General features: G+C 41.2%; 2 protein-coding genes across 25 annotated transcripts in view; both read left to right on the top strand.

The window, feature by feature from the left end:
• LOC109476502 (neurofilament light polypeptide-like) overlaps positions 1-23696 on the top strand; it is a 38584-nt gene that overhangs the window by 5992 nt on the left and 8896 nt on the right. For 12 of the 24 annotated variants that reach the window (XM_019777470.1, XM_019777469.1, XM_019777468.1 and 9 more), the window contains exons 3-20: positions 10408-10468; positions 11004-11099; positions 11537-11740; positions 12089-12214; positions 12578-12786; positions 13137-13213; positions 13502-13551; positions 13803-13842; positions 14348-14419; positions 14911-14954; positions 15190-15252; positions 15910-15921; positions 16382-16469; positions 17329-17468; positions 18831-18929; positions 19685-19854; positions 22965-23141; positions 23565-23587. In XM_019777470.1, coding sequence (XP_019633029.1) covers positions 10408-10468; positions 11004-11099; positions 11537-11740; positions 12089-12214; positions 12578-12786; positions 13137-13213; positions 13502-13551; positions 13803-13842; positions 14348-14419; positions 14911-14954; positions 15190-15252; positions 15910-15921; positions 16382-16469; positions 17329-17468; positions 18831-18929; positions 19685-19854; positions 22965-23141; positions 23565-23587 — 1751 coding nt within the window. Of the gene's footprint in view, positions 1-5800; positions 5932-9853; positions 10037-10124; positions 10294-10407; positions 10469-11003; positions 11100-11536; positions 11741-12088; positions 12215-12577; positions 12787-13136; positions 13214-13501; positions 13552-13802; positions 13843-14347; positions 14420-14910; positions 14955-15189; positions 15253-15909; positions 15922-16381; positions 16470-17328; positions 17469-18830; positions 18930-19684; positions 19855-22964; positions 23142-23564; positions 23588-23696 lie in introns of those variants that run through there. The other 12 variants (XM_019777464.1, XM_019777461.1, XM_019777462.1 and 9 more) reach the window with 12 other exon arrangements.
• On the top strand, positions 21606-22493 carry LOC109476565. Its single transcript, XM_019777550.1, has one exon. It carries the CDS (start codon positions 22020-22022, stop codon positions 22446-22448), a length of 429 nt encoding a protein of 142 aa, XP_019633109.1. The 5' UTR covers positions 21606-22019; the 3' UTR covers positions 22449-22493.

Here is a 23696-nt window from a genome sequence, read left to right as displayed (position 1 = left end):
AGGAAGGACTTTTAAAAGAATGCCAACACACCCTTAAATTACCAACGTCAAGTGCAAATACCTAAGCGATTACGCCCCTATAATTTTAGACATTTGTAAAAGAAGATTAGCATTCATTCTTGGGGATGGACGTCATATTGGAATACCAACCCACCCAAGTATCTAAGTCACTTATAAACCCCGGATAACTTAAGGTGTTATTGCATTATACTTAGACTGAATGGTCTATAATTTGAATATCTAACTAAAAGCGGACTAGCATTATTTATTGACTAGGAGAAGTCCACTTAGAATACCAACACACCCAGAAATAATAAAAGTCAACTGCAGAGTTTCAGTGATGTAACATCGGCTATTACGTCTGTCCCACCAATTTGGCTGAATGTCTCACATACCTTATGCATCAGAAATGCCATTTATTAAAAAGACTGAATTTCTCACCGAAAATTGATGTGTAGTTAATTAGAATACTAACACAGTCATATTATAGTATCACAGGCAAAACTACTGTATACTTGTTGAAATGAGTGCGCTGTAGCTAGCTACAATGCATTACAAATGCCACGTGTAAGAAGAATGACATTCTTTACAGAGGAGGGGCATGTCATTACCACAATAACCCACCCATAACGACTTTTTCCATCTTCAACTGCAAAGCCTTCATGGCTGTAAGATTACACTGAGACGCATTACTTCCAGGCACTGCGTTTCCTTCCTGTTGTGAGTTTTCAAAAGAAGCAGGTGTGGGCTTATTAAAGTGCCACGATAGTCAAGTGGCAAAGGCCTTACCTCACATTTTGAGGTCACCACTACAAATTTGATAGGGTTGTTAACGTATAGAATCTAAAGGTTCTGAATCTCTAACAGTCCCCAATGCTGTGCACTTTGGAAAAGGCACTTTGCACCTGGACTCAAGTAGTAGAAATGAGTACACAGCTTCAGTTACATATATTCCGCTCCGCTCCTGTTATTCCTTAGCGGGACCCTCTGTCACCGCTACTGTTATTCCGGAATTCCTTAGCGGGACCCTAGAGCTGTCACCGCTCCTGTTATTCCTTAGCGGGACCCTAGAGCTGTCACCGCTCCTGTTATTCCTTAGCGGGATTACCGTACAAGATTACTACAGATGTGCTTGCCTAATATAATTAGCCCGGCTAGGTTCTGAATACATATGTAAATTTGTTTACCAAACGGCGGTCGGACGCGTCGACGACATGCTCAAATCATACAAATGCCACAAAAATATACAGTACGTACCAAAGACTAACAACAAATATCAGTACCAACTACACGTAAACAGTAAACGGCAGGTAGATTTAGCAATACTTGATTTCACTAAAGCCTTTGATAAAGTCCCCCATGGCAGGCTCATCTCAAAACTGGAGTATTATGGAATCCAAGGCCCTACGCTGAATTGGTTAAAGGCTTTCCTGACCAACAGGGAGCAAACAGTAGTGGTTGAAGGGAAGGCGTCGGCTCCAGTTAAAGTAGCGTCTGGGGTCCCTCAAGGAACCGTCCTGGGGCCATTGCTCTTTCTCTTGTATATAAATGACCTACCAGATCAGCTTGACTCAAATGTGAGGTTATTTGCCGATGACTGTCTATTGTATGTAGAGCTTTCTACACAGACCGACTCACAACTTCTCCAAAAAGACCTGAACACCCTGGAAGAATGGCAAAGCAAATGGCTCATGCAGTTTAATCCCGAAAAATGCTACATTATGCACATAACAAACAAACGAACACCACATGCAACTAGCTACCAGTTTTGTGGTCAGGCTTTAGCAACCACAAAAATCCATCCGTATCTGGGCGTCACGCTGACAAGCGGACTGAAGTGGGGTGCACATGTTAATAATATCACAACTAAGGCGAAACAGACATTGGGAGTGATTAAACGTAATCTGTGGGCATGTCCAACGAGAGTAAAATCACTTGCATACACGTCACTTGTAAGACCGAACCTAGAATACGCTGCGACAGTATGGGATCCATATACAAAGAAAGACAAAGACAAATTGGAAAGGGTACAGAATCAAGCTGCAAGATTCTGTATGAACAACTATGTAAGAGGTGCTAGTGTCACGGAAATGAAAAGAAACCTACAGTGGACCTCACTTGAAGACAGAAGAAAGATGTCTAGACTATGCATGATGTACAAAATGACTAATAAACAGGTGGATGTCCCAACTACTAAGTACCTAATACCAGCCCAGAAGAGAACAAGAAATAGCCACGCATTCAAGTACCAGAGTTATCAACCAAGGATTGAGGTGTTCAAGAATTCATTCTTTCCTAGAACTATCGCAGAGTGGAACTCACTGTCACCAAGTACAGTAGGGGCACTGTCAATAGATAGCTTTAAACAATGTCTAGAGCTAGAAGTTCAAGGGTTAGGTGTAACAAGTCGATCGGTGTAATATAGCCAGCTGCCGCCGCGCCGCGTGCCTGCGAAGCTGGTGTGTTACGCCGAAAGGCGGTTATACCGGCTATACAGATACAGATACAGATATTCTCTAGGATGGTACGTTAAGCTGGAGGTCCCATGTTTCAGGAGAGTCACACCTCAAGCACGTTAAAGATCCCAACACACAAAAGACTAGTGGTCCTTCCCGGTGTAAACAATTTCCTTTCTTAGTTAATTCCTAGAACCCAGTACAAACAGATGTTATCATATTCAAAATACAACATGTAACAATACTAGGAGTTGAAATATAATAGGTAAGGGGGCGTGGTTGGGAAGGGCGGGCTTATTCTTTAGATGACCCATAAACTGTGTCAAATGCCTTTATCCATCAACTACTGTCAAAATAAAGCATCCTCTTCACTGACATGGGAACATTCACTTAGAATCTGTTCAGTCTCACGCCCCCTAGTTTTCATGAATAGTCAGTGCTTGTACCGAATAAACAAAATTGCGCATCCGTGTTTCGCTCTAGCCCCAGATTACGGCAAATATAGGTTAGCGCAATTCTACCGACTTAAAGATTTACCTCTTTTGTGTGCAAGTTCCTGGAACTGTCTTATAGAAAAGGGTAGAGGATGTCCTCAGCCAACCCCGTTTTTGTAATTTCGTGACTCGGTTTTCTAAGGAGTGATAGTTCACCTAGTTTTTGTGCCTTAGTTTTAACAATGCCGGCCCGGATATGTGTACCCCGTCTTTTGTAGAGTGTGTATGATAAGTTGTATGGTTCCTTTCTATTGGGCTAAATCTCTCGCCAAGTCTGTATATTTCGGTGCGATAGGCTGCTAAGCCTTAGTGTCAGATGTAATATTGTGTCACGAAGGTTCTTTTCTACTGCTCTTCCGCTGGATTCTCTTTGTCGTTGTCTCAAAGGGGTCGGTCCCACAAGTTGTACGATCGTCGTACGAATGCAATCGTGGAATAGTCGTGAAAGTGTCCTGCAAATTTAAGCTGTCTTGTTACGAAGAAAGTTGTCTTGGGATGTCAACGTTTGGTACTATCACAATGTGCTTGAAAATTCTATGACTTACAACACAAAAAAATCGTAGAGAAAATGAACTTAAAACACAATTTTTAAAACTTAAAATAGTGATCGCAAAAGTTTTAAAAAAATAGAACTCATGCCATCAATATATGGCTTATCAGCATGTTATCAATCGTGAAATCTATTACTTTCTGTCAATTAATCTTATCTGTTTTTAAGATCGTAGTGGTGGTCGAAACTTTTTATCTTTAACAAGTTTCAAATGGAAAAATAAACACACAAAGAAACCACAATTGTAAGTAATTGGCTAAGAAATATCATTAACAAGATACCATCTCTGAGGTCTTTGGGGACTCGTAAGGACACCCAAGCGGCATCTTCCTTTTTGGTTGATCTGTTTCTTCCCGCATGTGTCCTCTTCACTTATCTGACTCGGAACCAAGTGGTCCATTAGAACTAAAGATGTCTTCTTACCAGTGAAGGCAAAAATATAGGGCAGGTTTTGTTTCAAACTACAGTACACCAAGATCCTATCAGGGCTTGTCTTATGTGAAACTGCCGACTTTAAGACACAAGACTTAAGCTAGACTTAAGCTAACACTTAAGAAATCCTTTCGCAGTCTTCAGCAATCTTAAAAGATTTAGATCCCACACAGTGTCTCTTTGATCAGTGTCTTTAAATCTGTAAAATGCTTTGAAGAATGTAGAAGACAAACTGCTGCATCATTTAATAGATTATCTCGGAAAGTGGTTTAGATATAATAGGCTCAGTATACTAAGGGTTAACATAAATCGACTAAACGGCTTGGTATAAAGGTTTGTTTATCCGTTGATAATCGCGAAGCTTTGCATGACTCGATTTTCAATTAGACCCGCGTTCTACTTAAGCCCATGTCACACAATCAGAACCTTCCCCCGGACACCAACCAACCAACCAAGGTTGGCGAAAGTTCTGGAGCAGTCTGAACAGATTGAGACCACACCCACCTTTCGATACGAATCAAACTTAACTTTGAGTCAAATTTGGCTGCCATCCACGCCCCGACCACCGCCGACCTACTCCCAACCAACAGCCAACAAATCCCGAACCATGGCCCACCCTCCCTTTGCCTTGTTGAAAATACTACGACTTCAAAATTGTACGACGTCCTGCTACCATTGTAACGGCGTCGTTAAAAGTTGTTTTGGTCGCCGTGCATAGCAAGACCAGATGCGAATGGTACTAGTATGTTAAACAGAGAGGGGGACCCCATTGTATGTGACCCATCTACATTGTAAGACCGTCTATGTTTGTAGTGTAAACATACGGGTGACTGAGTAAAGCTTAGACTGGGAATTGGGGTATGTCAACCAGTGGAGTGGATCTCAGCTGAACATCAAAGACTGGGCGAGGGTAGAGTTTAGGGTGCTTCTCTTGCTACATAATTTTGAGCAGAACAACTCAGATCTAGAAAAAAAGCTTTAATCTTCTGATTTTTTTATAGTGAAACACTCACACATACAGAGAGAGAGAGAAAGACAGACATACACATAGACGCAGGTAGATACACGGACACACAGAGAAGCACAGAGAGAGAGAGAGAGACGAACACAAACACAGGTAAACACACACACACGGAGATACAAATGGAGACACATATAGGTACACACACGTGCACAAAAAACACATGCAGACACACTCATGCACACACACACACACACACACACGTGGATACACGCACAGAAACAGAAAAACACACACGCAGACATGCACACAGACACAGGTACACACGGACACAAAAAACACAGACACACACAAGAAGAATGTCTAGAATAAGATTTCACCCGCCATCGTTTTTAGATTGCTTTGATGATTGTATCTATCGTCTTAGGTCATGCCTTCGGTATGGGTTACAAAATATGTGTTTAACATTGCGGCATTCTCTTCTAAAGTATTCTAGATTCTAATCAAATGGCGGCATACTTTTTCCAAGGTTTCCAACATGGCGGCGTTCTATTTTTCAAGGTTGAACGGTCTGCACGTGGCAATTATGGGCGTTCCCATATAATTACATTACAACTATTGTTGTCGTCAACTCTCTTCGCAATTCGTGCCCCTTCTACTTCTACTTCTGCAGCGACGAAAAAATTACAAAATCTCCAAGCTTTCAAGTTTATTATTCATGTGACCGTTGACTAAATTCTACTTTACGATGCACACAATGTACAAGTTGTGTCCTAGGGCTGCCATACCAATGGATACAATTCAAGCGTGACAAAAATGCGGCAGGAACTCTGTTAGCCCACTCGGGAAAAATGCAGAGACCCTTCTAGCCCACAAGGCCTTCTTGGACAGTCTGAAAGACGTCTTGAAGGAATGATAGGACATGCTGGACGAATGGGAAGAAGATCTAAGACTAGACGGGAGTAGGAAGTCTGAGTCGGATGCGTCTCCGGTCTTCGCTCTTTGGGGTACTGTGCGAAACGCCTTCACCTTTAACAGGTAGTTTTTGTACGTGTGTACATTATAGACAGGATTCTTAATGTTGGGGTCAATGGGCAAATAATCTAAGGGACCACCAAAAATGTCCAGGTGGTCCTTATGCGTATAGGTTTGACTGTATAAGCATAACATGTCTCAGTTCAATTGATTCTTATTAATTAAGAATTAATCTTGATTATGTCTAGCTCTTTAGTACATTTAGACAGAAGGTTTGCCAATTATATTAGTATGACTTACTATATATTGTCTAGATGTTTTGTTTAGGTTCAAAACTTTCATAGACGACTGATAATTTTTAAAAAGCCAAGCTTTGCAAAAAGTATCGTTCTGATACTCTTCGTTGTTTACTTTCTTTAACAAGCTTGTTCTAGATATTTTATTTACAGAGGTTTTGTCCAAAATGGTTCAAATTTTACTTCCGAATACGAAAAAAAAGAAGTGTGCAATGCATATCTAACAGCTTTACGCAAACTTGTTCGTGACTAGCTTCATCAAAATTTGTTTTTTTAAGTACTTCTGTTTTGACAAAGCTTCCCCCACCCCCTTCTCATACCATTAGCCAAACAGCATGTCTTTTTAAACACCCTGTCAGTAAACCGGTTTGTCAAGATGATTAGCTGCCCTTTGACTTTTCTGGGCTTAACCTTTTGCCAGCCAACCGTGCAGCCTCAATTATAAACCCTGGGTAAGAAGATAAACATACAGTGTACTTTCAATCTAACTCCAACAACACAGAATGTGTGGATGGGTGGAAAGTTTAGTGTTTCCTTAACGTTCTCTATGACATCTTTGCTTTTATCTCACGTCTGTCGCACGATTGTCGTACGATTTTGATGATGTCGTAGGGTTTCCAAGCAGGTTGTGGCAGAACCAGCCACCGACAAGGATACATCTAAGCAGCCTTTTTGGTAACAAGACAGCTGAATGCCGTACGATACATTCACGACTGTCCCACGAATGTCCTCCGTTTGCCCCACGACCATCGTACGAAATGTAACAGGCCAACATGCATTGCCAACGCTCATACTTCTACCCGGTACCTACCCTAAGACAGACATCTTAAACAAAAAGTGAATTTTAAGAGATCTACTAATGCTGCAGCTTCCTTGATCCCTGAAACATGCACACTTTCAGAAATCCAGGTGTTCAAGATATTCTAGAGAAAGCCTCAAGAACACTACGGTGGTCTTTGTGTATGAGAGGTTACGTTAGTTCACTTATCATTGAAACAATCTACCTTGCACAAACATTATAGAGAGAAATAGATAAACTAGCATTGTCTACTGTCAGTCTCTGTTCCTTATTCTACAGAAAAGCTTGTTTGGAGCAAAGTTTTTTCAGAGGGAACGCCCCCCTTTAAAGGTCAAACAATGGCTGATTTCTTCGTGCTTTGATGGTCTATTTGCCTCCGAGTAATGAGGTGGTTCGTCCACATAGTAGTCCTCTTACTCACATGTCAGTGATTCTGTTTGTTACCACCTACAAGCACACCTGTTTTTTTCTATTGTACTGTCTAGAGAAGGGTATAGGTTTAGGAGATATTCGCTCTACGAGCTAAGTGTTCTTTGGATACAAATTCGCTCTTTTTCGGTTCTGTTTGAGTGCTTCTTGTATATTTACTTTTTGACACCAGAGAATAAGCATATTAACTAGTAGCTTCGTTTTACAGTAAATGGAAACTATATCAGGATATCTTATTGATGAAAAGGGCTTCAAAGAAAAAGACTTTACCATAAACCACGATCGACACATGCAATTTACCCATCATCCATTTTTGGTGCTGTTGGTCGAAGGGTCGGGCCACCGCGGTACGAGGTGAAGTTTTAAACAATGAAAGAAGACCTTTATTATGTGGGGTATGCATTTCTAATATGGACCACCATGGTTTTTTACAACACAAAATGACCTTATGGCATGATCAGTGTGTTCTTTGGGAGTTAAATTTAACACTGTAAAAGGGAACGTTTTGTTCAAATGGTTTAAACACGGCATAGGAGGGTCTTTGTTTTGTTTTGACCCTCATATTTTACAGTGTCCCTGGGTAGGCATTAGCGCAAAAAGGGCGTCAAATTCTGCAGTAAATAAGAAGAGACACCTTTACTTGAGCCTAAATGATAGACATTTGTTGGAGGAAGTGTTGAAAATGTGGGTTTGACCTCGCATAGACAAGGAACACACCTATAAGCCTAGTTTTATAGACAACACTGAAAATAAGTTTAAACTTTCAGTTCTCTGTGATCTTTACCTATCCTAACTTAATTCCTTACACTTATTGCTACCGCTGACTAAACATCATCATTTTACACATTTTTTGTATAAAAATCGAGAAAAAGTGAGCACATAAGGCATATCTGCTTGCAAAAACACGTTGTGACAAAAATTGCTAACCTTAGCACAAAATTACAGTGCAATTTGCAACAAATACCTACTATACATGATAATGGTGGCCATTTAAAAATTTAAAACCCAAAGACTACATCCCCGCACTTTTGGGACTGCTACAGCACACCATAGCTGTCTAATGTTTAAGGAATTGAAGAGTTAGCAATCGTAGAGTCTCGGTTCTGATTTGAGCACCGTACAGACCCGCTACGGAGCCGGGAATCGAACCCCGGACCGTAGCGGCTTCAAAAGATATATTCCTTAGCCTGATTGAGTGTAAAAGCTTGCCAAGATGCCGCTTTGTACAAGGTGTTTGCGAAAAGGTCTTTCTGGAAAGTTCGGCTACAGCTTGGATAGATCACCTGAAAGAGGGCCACTGACTGTCTATTGTCTACAAAGAAGGTAAAATACACCGTCACAGGTGTTCTCTTTGTGTATATGTGGTATATTCCCGTGTGAACATGTCAATGCAATATAGAATGCATTAGAACCGACTAAATGTACGGTAATTTTATAGGTACTTCTGTTTTTTCATAAAGAAAGCTTAGGGGTTGTGTTAATGTATGTACAGTTGTACAATTGAACAGATGTATAGGTTTTTCTAAGCATACATATATATAAGCTGATTTTGACAAATAGAACACGCTTTATTTCATGACAGTAGTAGTGAAATGATATGTTTTGAATTCCATCTGTCTCAATTAACTCTCCCAGGAGACAAGCAAATCTATCTTCTTGTGAATAACCCCTGTTTCAATATTTAATTACGGCTTGTGCCTAGGCGAGGGTGTGGGCAAATCCTATGGGAGGACTGGCTATGTTTTCTCACGTGCATGTCGCCGTATTTAGTATCACAACGCAAAGCGTGGTCACTGGTGTGGTAGCATTGTATGGCTTCTAAGATCCGAAGTGCTAGTGATGAGTTGCAGAAAAAGAAGCACTTAAGTAATCTAAAATACAGTGTATGCAAGACCCCCCACCCAAGTTTACTGTCTGTTATGTTTCCTTCCATATACTAGTGTAATGTACATTTCTGAGAGTCAGCCGCTACAAAATACCAAATAACAACCCCCTTTCCACTACTAAGCAACCGCTGAGATTTAACAGATCCTTAAATTTCGTTCAAGTTTTCCTAATATTTTAGTGTTTTTGTTGTCTTTTTCAACAATACTTGTTTTTCTCGTGCACCATTCCTAAAATCAATGGTCACACATGCAATCAAATTTTCTTGACGCAATGTCTTGTGAAAAGTTGGTTTTAGACATAACTAAAATAGACAATACCATAGTCTTCTAGTCTATAATATAATGAACAACCCATATAGCTATGCTTGTTTCTTATACCATAGTACAATGAAAGTACAATGAAAGAAAATGCAAAACAAAAGTCCAATGTCTTTTCCCCCAGAGTAAATGGCGAAGCCATAGAAACCATTACCCTCTATAGATACAATGTCTGATATGACGATAGTCTCCAAAAGCACTATAGTACAACTGGTTATACAACAATATCCAACGGCGTATGGAAATAGTCTTGCACAGACAACAACATTCGCTGCAATCTCAACTTGTCATCGTAGCAAAATGGCTTCGCAAATATCCAACCATAAACCTATGTCTCGTAGGTCGAGCCAGATATTTTCTATTGGCAACGTAGTTTATTTCTGCAACATGACAATTGTTGCTGTATGTAAGGAGATATTTCGTATTCTTTTCGGAAAGCGGTAAGTATTGCAGATGGTAGAATTTAGCTTTGTTGATGTTTAACAAAGGCAAGCTCATTTGGATAAAATTGTTTCGAACAGACTACAATACTTACTTCAAGCACGCCCAGGCATAACATGGTTTCCCAAGTAGCTTGCCATAAAGCTTGCGAATTGATTCAAGCATTTCTTACTAGCTTCATTATTGTACTGTACCTTTGCTACTTGGTCCTTAAAATGCTTGTTGACGTGATCCTTCGCCTGATTTTTGGACAGGGGTAGGTATTCTGATGGTACAATGCGATTACATGTTTCTAAGTACGGATATATATGGCTTCCTCGTAGTACGATGGCAAGACCAACTCTCTTTTTCTTTCTGTTTCTCAATGTAGGCTGGACAATGCTGACCAGATCATCAACGACCTAGAAGTGGAACTGAAGACCACTCGGAAGGTAAAAATGATATATTTTAATTAAAACGTCTACTTATGTCGATTGTTAACGCCAACATACGTAACCTAGGTTGTGTTCATGACATGGTGATGCAAACATGTACATTTATGTAGATGGTTTTTCCTTCTATTTTATCACAGTCTAGTATTTTTATCCTTATTCTTAGAAGTAATTTGGGAACTTGCCGTACTTTGTACCCATTTTTTTCAAGTAATGGTAGTGAGTATGCTCACAACAGGGCCAAAATACCACTTTTCGACACTGAACTAAGTCAGTGGGAGGTATATGTGCCTATGGCGGTGAACGTCATGGGTTGTATTCGGTTAGAAACACCTTTCACTCCGAGAGTTATATAGTTTGTATTCCGAGGAGAGAAGCAGTGGTTGTCAAAGGACTTAGAGACTGTTGATTAGACAGTTTCTTTGATTGATTCATGATTGATTTTGATTGGTTGGTTCATTGATTGATTGATTGATTGATTGATTGATTGATTGATTGATTGATTGATTGATTGATTGATTGATTGATTCCTCAGGAACTGGACGATGCCTCTCTCGTCAGGCTTGACCTGGAGAGTAAGTTGGAGATCGCCAAGTCTGAGATCACCTTCCTTAACGAGTTCCACGAGCAGGTAAGAACTTTACCTGTCGTCTTCAAGACATTTCTCAACGATCAATCCCAGTCTTAAATAGTCTTCTAATAAGAACTGATTAGATAATACTGTAGTACTCAAAACTTATTTTATATACCATGGCTTTGAGAATTAAACAACAATGTTGATAATCATGATTTTTCATTGTGTATTATTAACATAAGACAATATTGCGTCAACGGTACATCACCTTCTAAGATGTTGTTTACAATCTCGCTTCGCTCACTCGGTGGTTTATTCAATGGTTATAGGAACCGATCACACTTCATGGAGGATCATTAACCTTAAATGTTGTTTACTATATGTTCCTATATGTTGTTTACAGCCAAGATATGTCAACATTGAACAGAATCTTTTGTGCTTTTGCCTTCAGCGGTTTCGTAGTCATACTATATCTTTTCTACTTCTGTCCTTAGCAAATCCGGGAGCTGCAGGAGCAGCTGGCGCAGCTGCGGAATGTTGGAGCAGGTGGCGGCGGCAAGGGCGGGCAGCTGGCCATCGCTGGCGGAGGCGGCGGAGGAGGCTTCGACTACGCGGACCTGCTGGAGACCATGCGGGAAGAGTACGAGGCTCTGATGGCCAAGAACAAGGCCGACGCCGAGAGATATGCTCAGAGCCAGGTAAGAAGATCCTTAAGTCTTGCGTACATAATACACAGGATGAAAGAAGTGTGGTATAGCCTGGTGGACAACAACTGTTGATAGACGATAGCACATCTCATACAGCACGGGGGTGTCGGATTATTCTATTTAATACCTGTAAATACAGATGCGAATAAAACAACACATCATCTGGACCCTAATAACTAACCATACATAGAAAATCAAAGAAATCCGTCTAACCCATGGTGAGTTACAGCTGCGAACACACAAGCATGACCGAAAATGGTGCCTTCCCGTGGAAGAATATCTCCTTTTGTAGGTAACAAAGAGCGGATGTTGAACTTATTCTAATTCCTCCATGTACAGATCCAGGAGGTGAAGAAGGGTGCAGGAGAGACCAACGCTGCACTAGACATGTCCAAGCAGGAGTTGAATGAGTACCGTTCCAAGTGTCGCAGTCTGGAAATGCAGATCGAACAGCTGAAGGCTAGGGTAAGAACGTTCGATAAACCTACCATGTTACATAATATAATATTAACTGGAAGAGACCTTCCTACTTGGGTGAAATAATCTAAATCTACTCTACCTTTCTCTATTCTACTCTACCTTACTCTACTCTACTTTACCCTACTCTACTCTACTCTACTCTACTCTACTCTACTCTACTCTACTCTACTCTACTCTACTCTACTCTACTCTACTCTACCTTACTATACTCTTCTGTACTCGATTCTAAACTTTTCTACTTTGTTCTACTCTACTCTGCACTTCTATACTTTGTTCTAGCTCTACTCTACTCTACTCTTAAAGCCTGCGTAAGGGTCTGACTTGACATCCTCTGAACTTGTTCCCCAGATTGCCATGTTGGAGAAGCAGGCGGTTGAGGTGGAGGAGCGACACGAACGCGAGATCGCTACCAAGGACGAGAGGATCGCCTCCTTCGAGGCCGTCATCAACGACATGAAGGCCAAGCTGAGCGCCAGCCTGAAGGAGTACCAGGAGCTGATGACCGTCAAGCTGGCCCTCGACATGGAAATCTCCGCCTACCGCAAGCTGCTGGACGGGTGAGTCTCGTAAAGTCACGTTCTAATGCGTCACGTGATCGCAACATCTCGCGTGAGTTCGTACGCGTCAACGCGTGAGTTCATGACGAGTTTCAAATGTGTCACGTGGTTATGACATCTCGCGTGAGTTCGTACGCGTCAACGCCTGAGTTCATGACTAGTTTCAACAACAAGTGCTATCAATCATGGTTTCATTGTACTCAGATTGGATCAAACTTTTTCGTACCTTCAAATTCATCGATAAACATGTAATACTATATACATGAACCATGTGGCCGCTGTCTTCGAGACAACAGATTTGAAATTAAAGGATAAACTAACAAAAACCTTTGTTTTTGCTCTTTCAACAGAATTGGTGACTTTGACATCGCGGGTGGAGAATTCTCCTCTACCTCTATGTCAACGTCGCAAACAACGTCTTCGGCAGGTAAAGGTTGCTTTACTTTTAATATGATTTAAGAGATGGCAATGTCCATCCTTTCCAGATAAAGTTGAGATGACATGACTAAATATAATGGTAATGATAACAATATCTTTATCAATTCTAATCATATGCACAATATTTGAGCCATTCGCTAACATACGTCCGTACCAATTAAAACATCATCGATTAGCTAACGTATACATTGTACGTATGGCCGTACTAATATAAAAATAACCCAACCTAATTTTTCCACTAATCTAATCAACGTACTTGGTGATTTGATAACTTTAGGAGGATTTGGTGGTAAAGGGGGTGCCGGTGGCGCCGGAGGTGGTGCCGGTAAGTAAGATCTAACCAATCAGAGTCTAATAAACAAACTAATCAGTGTGGGGTGTGATCGTCATAATGTTAATGGTGTGTGTTACGTGACATCGAAATCTCTCGAGAGTTTGTGATATTTAAATTTCCTCCCTTAAAGTAAACAATGTCTTTGTATACTAAACTCGTCCTGTATACTTACAGATGTGTTAAAACATACCTACTCACCATATACATGTATTACTAAATCAATTAAAAACTTTGGTAACATCTAGGAGCCGGTTTCGGCGGCGGTGCCGGAAGTGGTGCCGGTGGTAAGTAAAATACTAACCAATCAGAGAGTCTCAGAGATAAACTGATCAGAGTGGGGTATGGTGATCTAAATCACCTCACGAGAGTTTGTGAGATTTCACGTTCCTCAATTAAAGTAAACAACGTCTTTGTACACTAAAATCGTCCTATATACTTACAAATAATTCTGTAATCGTGTAACGAAAATATAACCATTTTCATTTCATTTTATTTATTTATCCAGGTGATACATATCGCCTTCTCGGCGTTTTTCAATGATACCTGGGGGGTAAACCCCAACCACTGACCACATAATATAATTGTCTACTAAACCAATTAAATAACCCAATTTGGTAACCTCTAGGAGCCGGTATCGGCGGCGGTGCCGGTGGTGCCGGTAAGTAAGATACTAACCAATCAGAGATGTCATAGATAAACTGATCAGAGTGGGGCATGGTGTGTCTAAGTAATAATGTTAATGATGCATGTCAAATGACATCGAAATCTCACGAGAGTTTGTGTTGATAGTGTCGGTTTCCTCGAGCTCCTCGGTCGCTGTTGGTGCCTCCCGTGGTGCCACTAGTGCCGCAAGTGTGTCTGGTGAGTACCACAAAAAGCAAGGAAATACGGAAAAAGACAACACAATCAGTAGAAAGGAGGATGGGGAAGGGAAGAAAAAAAGGAGAAAAAGGAGTGGAAAGAAAATGAAAGAACAACAGTCAGCAACGTATGGCTCATGTCTAAAGAAGTTATCCTGATATGAAAATAATTATACCCATGGACTGACAATGCATAGTATAACACAGGCCTGGTATAACAACAGGTGCCATGTTACCTATTATAACTAGGTCAGCAATAGCGCTAGAGCTAGCAAACATGCGTAAGCCTGTACAATAATCTAGCATTATAAAGCAAGTTTAAACTATGATTTCCAACACAAAAAAATGAATTTTCGACTGTGAAACTCAAGCACCTTAGCACAGATAGGCTAATATCATATAAACCTAAAGGCTTTCATTGATTTTGAATCCTTACAGAAGTTATACTGCTTGTATGGTTTCTAATTTTAATGTTTTCTATAACTTCCATAGGTGGAGGCGCGAGCTCAAAGGAGTTGGACGACTTGAGGGCTAAGGTAAGTTTCGTCACGTATTTTCAATTTTTTATATACACATCGTTCATAAATGATCATATCTGTCACAGTTAATCATCAATTGATGTGTTAACAAGCCTAGTCCTTAGAGAGAAGGGCTTTTGAATAATAGATGTGGATGCTTTACCTGCACGGAACGGTCGGGCGCTCCAGGTAATAATAAGGTATGGTAGGACTCACACTACATTAGCTTACTCATTTGCATTCTTCTCTACAGCTGAAGGCGATGGAAGCGGAGAAATCCAAGATGGCGGGTGAGCTGAAGAGCGCGCAACAACAGGTAATTAGCGTATTCTCTCATTTTCTGCGCTATTTCTGTAACGTCATCATTTATGTCATGAAGGATGTGTGACGTCAGGGTCAACAAGCAAAATGGCGTCCACCGAAAACTTGAAAAAACACTAGCTATGTCTGTTATTAGATATCATATCTTAGTTGTGTTTGTGATTCATGTATGTTGGTGTAATTATTCATACTCAGTTGGGTAGGATCCCAATGATATATTTGAAATAGGTACGGTACGCAAAGCTATCTTACTACCATGGACATTACTGTGCGTGTTCATTTGCGCCCAGTTTCAGTTTCAGTTTATTTATTTAACCAGAAGATACACTCAGGTCATTTGACCTGTTTTTCAGGTAGATCTGGGTACAATAAAAATGCAGAAACAATACAATGATAACAACACAGTACATAGCACATAATAGCCATACAGCAGTACAAATACAATATAATTACAATGAGTTTTTGAAGGCCGTTACAGTTCGGAGCTTTCTCTGTTCTATTGTGAGCTGGTTCCACAGCACTGGACCCTGGTACTGCAGGCTCCCTTTGTATGTGTTAATGTTTGCCGGTGGAACAACCAGCCCATGTTTTTTTTTCATTGAGTAATAATTTTTGTAATAGAATATATTCTTGTTTCTATTGCATACCGAAGATCAAGAGAAAGGTAATTTAATACAGTTCAATGACCACCAATATCACCTATTTGTACCATGCACCAACATTTTTGAACTTATGATATCATATTACACCTATTGCACTTGCAAATATTCACCGTTGGTGTTGTGAATCATATCACGATCTATATTTTGATAACACAACGGTGTAGCAATGCATGGATAGTGATACTAATACAATGTATGTATATACTGTTCTGGTGTATGCAAGACAAGACTACATGTATACTATACGAGAAATGTATTGTTTGCCAGGACGCTATTACACGTGTACGCAATAGGTCTTGTCTATCTTTTATATCATGTACAGACGTGTTTTGTTTATGTCTCAGATGCCTTCAGTTTTGAGATATTACCCATAATGCTTCGGACTGCACATGCGCTTTTTATACAGTAGATCTCATTGTTATTACTTATTATTCATAAGAGTTATCAATTATTATTTATCAGAGCTCGGCTGCAGCCGCGAGCTCTCAGCAGACCGCCAAGCTGGAGGGAGAACTGAAGGGGAAGGACAACCAGATTCGCGACTTGCAGGGTAAAACTTTTAGCTATTATCATCAATGTCGCTGCTGCATACGTTATCTTTAAGTATAGACACTTGTAAAGTGGTGAAAATGATGGTGGTCATGATGATAGCCACTTGGGTTTGAACGAAAACTTTCACTTGGGTTTGAAGGAAAACTTTCAATTCATGATGTTGTTACATCATGAATTACTGAACGAAAACTTTCAATTCATGATGTTGTTACATCATGAATTACTGAACGAAAACTTTCAATTCATGATGTTGTTACAACATGAATTACTGAACGAAAACTTTCAATTCATGATGTATGTTGTTACAACATCATGAATTACTGAACGAAAACTTTCAATTCATGATGTTGTAACAACATCATGAATTGAACGTTTTAGTTCAGTAATTCTTCGTGGTCACTCACTCGCTGATTATTCATAAGTTCAACAGGATGTGCCATTTGCTTCATCTGTGGTCACTACACAATTGTGTAAAGCAAGAAGTCTTACAACTATAGACAAACTAGTGTACCTTAAACTTCTGTCCTCGGACTAAATTGGCATATCCATCTATATATGTACATGCATAACATGTATCCAATAGACTTGAAAACAACTCAAAGTGTAGATATTTTTATCAACAGTGGACTTGAACATGGACATGAAATATTTTGTATGTTGATTTCGAGCTAGAATATTCGATTTGTAAAGGAAATGTACCATCTTACTACAGAGTTTGTTTTTCCTCAATATCGATGTTGAGGAAGGAGCCTTTCATTCATAGTCATACAAATACTGGCTCCACGTTTATACTATTCCTCTCATTCATGTAATATTGAACCGAAATCAGAACGAACCTTTGATCCTGTACCTTACAGCTGAGCTGGACAGGCTGCGTGCACAGCTGCAGCAGGCGTCTCAGCAGCAGAGCGCCGCCATGGACGCCAAGATCGGGCAGATGGAGGGCGAGCTCGGGTCTCTACGGGGAGAGCTGTCCGCCAAGGCTAAGGAGTACCAGGTAGGTAGACTGTCATGAAACTTCAGCTGTGTTGGTAGTTACATGCTTGAAGTTAAAACTTTTGATCCAACGCAAAGGGAAACTTGGTCATGTGATAGATCGGGCCCGAGGGTTTTATAACTAAGGCTACTGACTAGCTACGTTAGTCTACTACTTTGAAACTTTTGAATACCACATAGCAGACAAAAGTCTGAATTGCGTCAGTATTTACAAACCTTTGTGCTCGTTTCTACAAATCTACACATGAATTCAGAGCTATATATGACCTATATTTCTAATACTAGTACACTACGTAGTATACAGTACGTACACAAATATACCGGTACCCCCCACCCACCCACTCACAACCACCAACAACAACAAAGAAAAGAGTAGCGATAATCATGGAACACCGAAGAAGAAACTCAAGTTTGAAAGCTTACTGTAGTAAGATAATATAGTATTTGATATTTATCTGAGGAAACGGTGCCTTAGTTACAAAGTTTGACGAAGAAATGACAGAATTTGAGAGCACTTACCCTGAGACAGCAAACGATAACTGGCGACCATCTTGGACCCGTGACCTCTGACCTTTGGAGACCTGATGATACACACGCATTCGCAAATCAACTGCTAACCTTCATTGACTGCTAACCTCTGACCCACGGAGACCTGATAATACACATGCATTCGCAAATCTAACGCTAACCTTCATTGCAATTTGAATGTCCCAACATTTCATGCCCAAGCATACGTTTCAAACCGCATTTTCTTCCCCCTGCCCTTCCAATGGCAGCTGTTTATCAAGGTACAAGTCGTAGTAACGAGAGCTTCGCTTCAAACGCATGCTTGCTATAGAATGATGTCAACTTGTAGGGATATTACAATGTTGCAAGGTAGTCTACATCATCTCTATACCTGAATATGAGGCTTAAAGCATGCAGCTTGAACACCACACACGCTACAGATAGCTGGCAGTAGTATTATGAAGCTCGCTTTGCGATGTGTCACATGTGTATGTCGTGCATAATACAAAGTACTCATTTTACACTAGTTTTTGGACACAGTTTTTTAAGAAATACTTTCTCTGTACTTCTTTTGTTATCTGCCTGCTTCATGATCACCAAACGCTTTGACATACAAATGATTGATATAACTTCAGGGTACGGAAGTATTACTTTAGGTGGTCGAGCTGTGAGTTTGTGTACATGTTTGTCGTAAAGAGCAGGTTGACAGCAAGTGGGCAGGGAAAGATATACATACACAGTGACTTGAGGTCAAAAGGTTAGGCACAGGAAATGGAGATAAACTCACGAAGGCCACGAAACCCAGAATATTTCCCGGAAATCTAAAATTCCCCCCATTTCTTGTCCCGTACCGTAGGACCTGCTGAACGCTAAGCTGATGCTGGAGAAGACTCTCCGTGAGGCGGAGGAGAGGCACAGGATGGAGCTACAGAGCCGGGATGATGCCCTGCGTGACGTAAGTATCTATCTTGTTATCACGTGTAGCCCATGGTCAGCCTGTGCTAGTGGTTTAAGTGAGCCTGCTTCTTGATCTAGTCTCCGTTTGGAAGTTTAAATCCTGGCTGTTGTCGCTCACCCAACTTGCACGCCACTGGAAAGAGTCGCAGTCCTTAGGTTTGGATATTGAACCGTGGTCTGTTCATTTTGATTGTCGAAAAAAAGCAAGGAAAAGATTGCAATGAACCTGTATATACTGTGAAGTAAAGTTGTGAACTATTTCTTATTCCTCCCCATGCTTACTGGCTTCAGTACCGGAGAAAGGTAATTCGTGAATTGGTTCACTTGCTTGCCATTTTGTGCTACATTGCCTGAGTATCCGTTTGCCAGTGTATCCGTAGTTACTCGAATACAGTAGTCACAGGAAGTGAAGGGAAATGATGTAACCGCAGAATGACAGGAAGGTAGAATCGTAGGAAAAAATGGAGGTCATAAAACTAAATGCTACGGTAGAGGAACTCGAGGACTCAGTATGTACTCACAGGAAATGAGTGGGAAATGATGTAGCCGCAGACTGACAGGAAGGTCACATATGTAGGTCAAAATGGAGGTCATAAAAGTACGGTTGAGGTACTCGAGGACTGCATGTTCATTATGGTGACCTTAGTGCACAGAATCAGTGAAATAATTCAAAATAATTAATAGTATAAGAACTCCACATGAACTCTATGTACTCTGCGAAGGTATGAAATGTTTGACTTCTTTTTTTTTCAGCTGGAGAGGGAGAAAAATGAGCAGATCGCCCGTCTGGAGCTGGACCTGAGGGAGCTCCGTGCAGAGATGGACGCCAAGCTGGCCAACTACAACGACCTGATGAACGCCAAGCTGGCCCTGGAGAAGACACTGAGGGAGACAGAGGACAGGTGGGCAATGCAAATCCAACTGTACGTTCATGAATGAATGATGACATATTTATTGTACATTTTGTGCCGTAAGCACTAGCACTAGCCTAACTAGGATAGCACTCAGCCTACGTAAGCACAGATCACAACAAATAGATGTTTACACACATCAAGATTTGCACAGGTCACAGTGAAATCATGTTCGCAAACAAGATTATAAACAGCTGCATTTGTGTTACCTTACAGTGTGTTTTTTCCGTAGCCAAAGGAGCACAGTATAAGTGGCACGTACCTTGCACACAAGTAGATGTCATCTTTGTGTTTTTGTGCAGTATTTGTCCACTTCTAAGTTTTACTAAATCATGGTGAATTGCTTGAGCACACTTGATGATGATACCTTTAAAAGTATAAACACATATGTTTAAGATATATTTTCCCACGAACACAAATTTAGTATCTTCTTTATCATCACCAATCATACACTTGATCATAGCTGTCACCCATATGTTAGCCTGAATACCAGCAATTTCCAGGCTCGCGCCCGGTGCGAAGTTTACTACTTATACTGTGTAACTGGCGTAAGCTTAACAAGGCTGGTACCCAGGCTATTTCCATATGTACATGTACTTAAAATTGAACATGCATTCGGTTTTTACACTACTGGCTTCTCTTGGAGTTGACTACGACCCGGGAAGCACTTAGGAGGACGCTATTTTCAACGGAGCAAAGGTAACTTCACAAAAGGGTAACACCAAGACCAACACCACTTCTCTTTCTAAACTGTCACATATTCAGAACATTCTCCCCGAACACAAGTCGACTAGGGTTGACCGAAGTTCAGTCTGAGCAGATTTAGGCCACGCCTACCTTTCTATACGATTCGAATTGCAGTTAAATGTCAGTCAAATGTGACTGCCAACCACGCCCCGACTTACTCCCGAAGACCAACCAACCATGGCGAAACCTACCGTCTGTACCTGAATGTTTTAAACATTACGATACTTTCGACTGGCGCTGCCGAACAGTAGCCGACCTGCCGAACACCAGCCGACCTTGCTCCCGATGGTTGGGGGGAGTTCGGCTAGTGTACGGGAGACCATAGTCGGCTATGTGTGACAGAGGCTTAGAACTACGACAACTAGGCATTAGTAAACTCACCAACTCAGTGCCCTCTGTCCTTAGATGGTTCGGAAACAAGAAGTCAATGTTGCAAAGCAAATAGAAGCTTCTCACAACAGACTGGTCTTTAGGTTTAATCGTGTGTGACCGCCAGCGCGTGAGCTGAATACTGTGTGTACGGGAGACCTCGGGACAGTCATCCGTCAACACAGGTCTGACAGTAGCGGTTACTGCTGACACTAGTGCTTTATCCAGACATGATCCGTCTTTTTTGTCCACACAGGACAACAGAAAGAATGGAAAGAACTTTCAAAAGCCTTTGGCATTAGACTTAAGGGATTCCTCATTCGTCGACACATGATTATGTATTTGAGAGATATTTAGCAGCTTTAAAAGGGAGTATGTAGCAAGGCTACAGATGCCCTGGAGGAACGTCCGATAATCTGGTACATTCAGTCCTTGATCTACGTTTCAAAAGTAGGGGATGGTCCAGCGTACTGCAAATAAGTGTGAAAACATCTAACTTAAGTCTTTAATACTGGAAGAGAGTGGTGCAGAAGACTTGTATGGTATTATGCGTCTTTTGAAAACAGTTTAAGTATTGTATGTCTACAGATATAGGTCCTTCACGTATAAGTAGACATTCCTCTAGTTAGCTCTGTCGACGCCATTTTGAGAGATGGCCTTTCCAGGCACACGTAATACTATTTGTGAGGGCAGATTGTCTCTTTCAAAAACGTTCGAAATGTCACATAAGACAAACGCCAGACAAAACTGGAGTGAAGCTATCATTTGTTGGCCATCTTGGCTTTCTGACAGAGGTTCAAGATCAGCCCAAGAGTCATTTGTAATCGCGTCGTCTGGAACAGTTGGTCCAGTCACCAAAACTCGCTCAAACGTGACCCAGAAAACGTAGCCGATGTGTTATGCATGCAGCGAACGAAGCGCAGGACCACTTTCTACAAGGGAGTCCACGGAGTTCGAACAATGCCATTTGATACGGTACATTATTCAGACGCCCCGTAAAAAGAAAACCCTTTGCGGAGTTTCGGCTTCTTAGTGCCTGGCTGTGACTTCGCGAAGTCGCCATGGCTTCACAGACAGAAGAAACTGCCACGGATGACAGTTTGGAAGAAAGCAACACCGACAAGCAAGAGAATGTACCAGAAAAGGCTTCGGAAGAAATCATCAGTGAGAAGGAAGTGGTGAAATCAGAGAAGGCTTCTGATGAAAACATCAACGAGAAGGCTTCAGAAGAGAGCATTGTTGACAACCAAGAAGACGTCAAGACAGAGAAAATTCTTCCAGAGAATGAGAAAGATGCCACAGAGAACGCAGTACCAGACGAACCGACCGTAGTTAACGGGAGCGTCGCGGGCGGGACCGTGAACGGGAACGGCGGGCTCTCTGGACCCTCTACACCCGATGTCGCGTCCAACCACACCGAGGGTGACCCCGACGAAATCGTCCAAGAATGTCCTAAATGCAAAATGTACTTGTACAGTTCCAGTTTGTAATAATAACATTGCCATTCGAGCTAGTCCTAACTGTATGTTTGTCTGTATGCTTGATTAGGATCTTCATTAGTGTAAATTTTACACTATTCTTCCTGGAGGTCGTAGTGAATCACCAGAAAGTAGTATTTGTACCATTGCACTCATGGACATGCCCTTACTCATTTTGGAAATGTTTTAAAACTTGCGTGGGGTGTGGCTCTCCCCAAACATGGGACCTCCATTTTATGTCCTATCCAAGGGACGTCCCCAACCAAAGCTAGGTACTCTTTGGACCAAACACCCAACCGTCTAGTCGAACGTATGTTGTGTTGAAGAATGCGCTTTCTTAGATGTGTATACTTCAATGCTATACATAGTCGCACTTTATCGATAAGTATCTACACTACAAGAATCTAATCCTTAACGTAGAGGTACCATTTTCAACTCGAGTGTGAAGTAACACAACTTTAAGCAGGTTTAAGACGTGCTGAAAGATCAACTGTTATGTAGTACTAAATGTTGTTTTCTATTCTGAAGGTACCAGAACGAGCTGCGGGACTCCAAAGCCATGATCTCTCAGCTGGAGGTCCAGGCGAGCAGCGCGTCGGCGGCGGCGGGGCTGGAGGATGAGCTGGCCCGCCTGCGTGCTCAGTTCGAGGCCTGCAAGAACGAGCGCGACCAGTGCTTCCTGGACCGCGACAGCCTCAGGGCCCAGTAAGTACCAACTGAAAACATCGCATGATAGTTTAAAAGTTTATTTGCGAGTTAGTTCCTGAAAACTTTGTGACTATTGGGAACATATTATGTCGTAGAGGTATACATACAGGCAACATACATGTGACAAGCATAGTGCTCATAAAATCTGGTTTTGCCACCCTGAAATTGCATTGGATGCCTTTAAGAATCCAATGGTGACTGTAGTCACTTTCGTAAAGTCTCTTGATCAGTTAATCTGATCACTTTAGACATTTTTGACCGAACATAAATTTTACATCTGAAAACAAAAGCAGGAGGCTAGGAAAATTTCTTACCATCTTACGAAGTTTAAGTGGGAATGCACATGGTTTGTTTACTCTGTTGTTTCATTAGCTATGGGTTAAGTTCTGACAATTGTGTTGTTTTGTGTATTGCCTTTAGGGTTGATGCCGCCGCATCTGCTGGTAAGTGTTCTGACAATATAGTCTTATATTGCATGTATTTTAATATCTTTTGCTAATGAAGCACTGATTAACAATATCATCATGTTAAAGACCAACGCCATGATGTTTT

Source organism: Branchiostoma belcheri, unplaced genomic scaffold (assembly GCF_001625305.1).
Source record: "Branchiostoma belcheri isolate BF01 breed outbred unplaced genomic scaffold, Haploidv18h27 scaffold38, whole genome shotgun sequence".
NCBI classification, from domain to species: domain Eukaryota; kingdom Metazoa; phylum Chordata; class Leptocardii; order Amphioxiformes; family Branchiostomatidae; genus Branchiostoma; species Branchiostoma belcheri.
Note: the sequence above shows the minus strand (reverse complement) of the source record. Positions and strands in the feature narration are given on the sequence as shown.

What these genes read in the sequence shown, in the direction of transcription:
- LOC109476565 (XM_019777550.1), top strand. Translation starts at nt 22,020, where the DNA reads ATGGCTTCACAGACAGAAGAAACTGCCACGGATGACAGTTTGGAAGAA.